Source organism: Phoxinus phoxinus (assembly GCF_949152265.1).
Source record: "Phoxinus phoxinus genome assembly, chromosome: 21".
NCBI lineage: Eukaryota > Metazoa > Chordata > Actinopteri > Cypriniformes > Leuciscidae > Phoxinus > Phoxinus phoxinus.
Window position 1 is genome coordinate 997779 of NC_136896.1, and position 5000 is coordinate 1002778.

The 5000-nt window shown below is 46.4% G+C and overlaps 1 protein-coding gene across 3 annotated transcripts in view; it reads left to right on the top strand.

The window, feature by feature from the left end:
* Positions 1-5000, top strand: part of cyp4f3 (cytochrome P450, family 4, subfamily F, polypeptide 3) — a 14267-nt gene that overhangs the window by 5479 nt on the left and 3788 nt on the right. For all 3 annotated transcript variants that reach the window (XM_079595064.1, XM_079595063.1, XM_079595065.1), the window contains 2 exons: positions 1536-1657; positions 2472-2760. In XM_079595064.1, coding sequence (XP_079451190.1) covers positions 1536-1657; positions 2472-2760 — 411 coding nt within the window. The remainder of the gene's footprint in view (positions 1-1535; positions 1658-2471; positions 2761-5000) is intronic.

Here is a 5000-nt window from a genome sequence, read left to right on the forward strand (position 1 = left end):
TTAGGGTTAGTTGCATGTAATTATGCATAATTTATAATTATTAGCTATAATAACTACATGTAACAAGGACACTGTGAAATAAAGTGTTACCAAAGAGGCCAAATCTCACAAAATAATAATGAAGCCTGTTTTCAGGGACATTAAGACTGTTATTTTAGTACTATTATAGTTTTTAATTAATATTTTGAATGAGTTATTATTTTTTGTTGTTTTGTTATTTTTATTATTTAAAAAAAGAAGTAAGAATATTTTTTACTACAGTTTGAGTTATTTTAGTACTTAAAGGATAATTCCGGTATTTAACACCTTGAGTCTATATTGTAGTTTGTTTTGGATGAACAAGAGTGGTGGACAAATTTTTTTTGACAATGGTTCCTCTCTCGAGTTTTTGACTATAAAAGAATTGGCCACGGACCCATTTAACATTGGAGTCAATGGGCATGTCCGAAAATGTCATTAAAACAGCCAATAATGTTCGTTTACAAAACTGTTAAACTCACCGAGTGGTTAGTGGTGTTCGTTGATGATTATAAACAATATATCATCGCAATATATGATTCCAATCCGTTTATTTTGCTATAGTGGAACTATTTTTTCAACAATGGGATTTTACAAAATGACGAATAAAACACGACAGAAACTGTATTTCGCAACACTTTTTGGTTCTGGAACATCAACTAACACCACTAATCACTCGGTGAGTTGCACAGTTTTGTAAACGAACATTATTGGCTGTTTTAATGACATTTTCGGACATGCACATTGACTCCAATGTTAAATGGGTCCATGGCCAATTCTATTATAGTCAAAAACTCGAGAGAGGAACCATTGTCAACAAAAATTTGTCCACCACTCTTGTTCATCCAAAACAAACTACAATATAGACTCAAGGTGTTAAATACTGGAATTATCCTTTAAACTAAATGGAAATAAAATGTGTTGGATTAAATATAACTAATTAAATAAGTCTAAGTTTTTAATTTAATTTCTATTTTTTATTTAATTCATTTTATTTAAGTAAAAAAGGGAAACAAAATATATTTTTTAATGGTTTTAGCTTTAGTTAACAATAATTTCCCTGATTGTGACATTATTTTATGACAATTTCCCCCAAAAATTATTTTAATACTTAAAGTTAAACTAATCGCAAATAAAAAACGTTGCCTTTTACATTTTTTTATTATTTTATTTCAGGCAATGTTTATTTCAATTAACCAAAATGTGTGTTTTTAATGGGTTTAGTTTGAATTAGCAATAATATCCCTGATTTTGGCATTATTTTCATGCCAATTTCCCCCATTAATGTATTTTCATGTTCCCAAAATAGGCTTCAAGTGAAAGATAATATCTTATTTCTTCTGATTTGCCAGTGAAACTGTGACCTGGACATGTTTTGGTGAGATGTGCATGTGTGTGAATGTATTCTTCCTGTTTTAAGTGTGTGAACTCGAGTCCTCACTGCAGTATCTGTGGTGTTTGTTCTGATGTGTGAGGAACTTTGCATGACGGGCGGTTTCTTCTGTGTTTGTTTGAAGAGTAACTGGCGCCTCCTGCTGGCCGAAGGACAGAGCAGTCTGGACATGTTTGAGCACATGAGCTCGATGACTCTGGACAGTCTCCTCAAATGCACCTTCAGCTGCGACGGTCACTGTCAGGGGTCAGTGTCTCTCTCTCTCACACACACACACACACACACACACACACACACACACACACACACACACACACACACACACACACACATAGACACCTTCAAAATTGCTTCACATTTTATTATATTATATATTATATATCTATAAAATGGTAATAAAATATGAGCAGAACTCAGTTGACATTTGACAGGTTTTGTCGTCCTTCTGTTAGACTGTCTCTCACACACACACACACACACACACACACACACACACACACACACACACACACACACACACACACACACACTCAGTTGATATTTGACAGGTTTTGTCCATTCTTCTGTTAGACTGTCTCACACACACACACACACACACACACACACACACAAACACATGAATTATGTTAAATATCTGTCAGCTGGTAAATTTAACTACACAATTAGATAATACCAGTTTAGCTCAACCAGTGACCAAGCAATGCTTCATTGTGTTCAGTGTGTGTGTAAAAAGAGCATTAGCAGTTACAGACACACACTTCAGCAGAACATGATCAGATCAAAATGTCAATCATTTTTGGTCCCAAATTTTTATAAATGTTACTGGTAGTCCCTGTATGAAGAATATTTGGGTATAATATGTCACAGTTTACTTTATTTTGCTCTCCTCACTTACATAAATTAACTACAACAACATAATGTCAATCTCTCTCTCTCTCTCTCTCTCTCTCTCTCGCTCTCTCTCTCTCACTCTCTCTCTCTCTCTCTCTCTCTCTCTCTCTCTCTCTCTCTCTCTCTCTCTCTCTCTCTCTCTCTCTCTCTCTCTCTCTCTCTCTCTCAGGAAACCCAGTGAATACATTGCAGCGATTCTGGATCTGTCTAAACTGCTGGTTCAGAGACAGCATTATCTGCCGTATCACTGGGACTGGTTATACTGGCGCTCCGAACAGGGACAGCGCTTCCGCAAGGCTTGCGACATCGTTCACAGCTTCACTGCGGAAATCGTCCAAGAACGGCGTTCCCGACTCAAACAACAGGGATCCGCGCAGAGCAGCTCGGAAAACCAGGAATACACAGGAGGATACAAGAAGAAGGACACGGACCTCATCGACTTACTGCTTCTGTCAAAAGCACGTTGGTTTTCACAATTTACATACATACACATCCATCTTCTTCCGCTTATCCGGGGCCGGGTCGCGGGGGCAGCAGTGTAAGCAGAGATGCCCAGACTTCCCTCTCCCCAGACACCTCCTCCAGCTCTTCCGGGGGGACACTGAGGCGTTCCCAGGCCAGCCGGGAGACATAAGCCCTCCAGCGTCTTCCCCGGGGTCTTCTCCCGGTGGGACGTGCCTGGAACATCTCCCCGGGAAGGCGTCCAGGAGGCATCCGGAACAGATGCCCGAGCCACCTCAGCTGACCCCTCTCGATGTGGAGGAGCAGCGGCTCTACTCTGAGCTCCTCCCGAGTGACCGAGCTCCTCACCCTATCTCTAAGGGATCGCCCAGCCACCCTGCGGAGAAAGCTCATTTCGGCCGCCTGTATCCGGGATCTTGTCCTTTCGGTCATGACCCACAGCTCATGACCATAGGTGAGAGTAGGAACATAGATTAACTGGTAAATCGACCGCATTACTGCGGAAGCTGCACCGATCCGTCTGTCAATCTCCCGTTCCATCCTTCCCTCACCCGTGAACAAGACTCCTCCACTTGAACTCCTCCACTTGAGGCAGGAACTCTCCACCAACCTGAAGCGGGCAAGCCACCCTTCTCCGACTGAGGACCATGGCCTCGGATTTGGAGGTGCTGATTCTCATCCCAGCCGCTTCACACTCGGCTGCGAACCGTCCCAGTGCACGCTGGAGGTCCTGGTCTGATGGGGCCAACACGACAACATCATCCGCAAAAAGCAGAGACTAAATCGTGTGGTCCCCAAAACTGACACCCTCCGGCCCCTGGCTGGGCCTAGAAACTCTATCCATAAAAATTATGAACAGAACCGGTGACAAAGGGCAGCCCTGCCGGAGTCCAACATGCACCGGGAACAAGTCTGACTTACTGCCGGCAATGCGAACCAAGCTCCTGCTCCGATCGTATAGGGACCGGACAGCCCTTAGAAAAGGACCCCGGACCCCATACTCCCGGAGCACCCTCCACAGGTCGCCTCGAGGGACACGGTCGAATGCCTTCTCCAAATCCACAAAGCACATGTGGATTGGTTGGGCAAACTCCCATGAACCCTCCAGCACCCTGTAGAGGGTATAGAGCTGGTCCAGTGTTCCACGGCCGGGACGAAACCGCACTGTTCCTCCTGAATCCGAGGTTCTACTATCGGCCGTAATCTCCTCTCCAGTACCCTGGCATAGACTTTCCCGGGGAGGCTGAGGAGTGTGATCCCCCTGTAGTTGGAACACACTCTCCGGTCCCCCTTCTTAAAAAGAGGGACCACCACCCCGGTCTGCCATCCCAGAGGCACTGTCCCCGACCGCCACGCGATGCTGCAGAGACGTGTCAGCCAAGACAGCCCCACAACATCCAGAGACTTGAGGTACTCAAGGCGGATCTCATCCACCCCCGGTGCCTTGCCACCGAGGAGCTTCTTGACTACCTCGGTGACTTCAGCTTGGGTGATGGACGAGTCAACCTCCGAGCCCTCAGCCTCTGCTTCCTCAATGGAAGACGTGACGGCGGGATTGAGAAGATCCTCGAAGTATTCCTTCCACCGTCCGACGACATCCCCAGTTGAGGTCAACAGCTGCCCACCTCCACTGTAAACAGCGTTGGTGGGGCACTGCTTCCCTCTCCTGAGGCGCCGGGAGGTTTGCCAGAATCTCTTCGAGGCCAGCCGGTAGTCCTTCTCCATGGCCTCACCGAACTCCTCCCAGGCCCGAGTTTTTGCCTCCACAACCACCTGGGCTGCAGTTCGCTTGGCCTGCCGGTACCCGTCAGCTGCCTCAGGAGTCCCACAAGCCAACCAGGCCAGATAGGACTCCTTCTTCAGCTTGACGGCATCCCTTACTTCCGGTGTCCACCACCGGGTTCGGGGATTGCCGCCTCGACAGGCACCGGAGACCTTACGACCACAGCTCCGAGCGGCCGCGTTGACAATGGAGGTGAAGAACATGGTCCACTCGGACTCAAAATCTCCAGCCTCCCTCGGGATCCGGTCGAAGCTCCGCCGGAGGTGGGAGTTGAAGATCTCTCTGACAGGAGACTCGGCCAAACGTTCCCAACAGACCCTTACAGTACGCTTGGGTCTGCCGAGTCTGTCCAGCTTTCTCCCCCGCCATCGGATCCAACTCACCACTGATCAGCTCTGCCCCTCTCTTCACCCGAGTGTCCAAAACATACGCCCGGAGGTGGGATAAAACGAC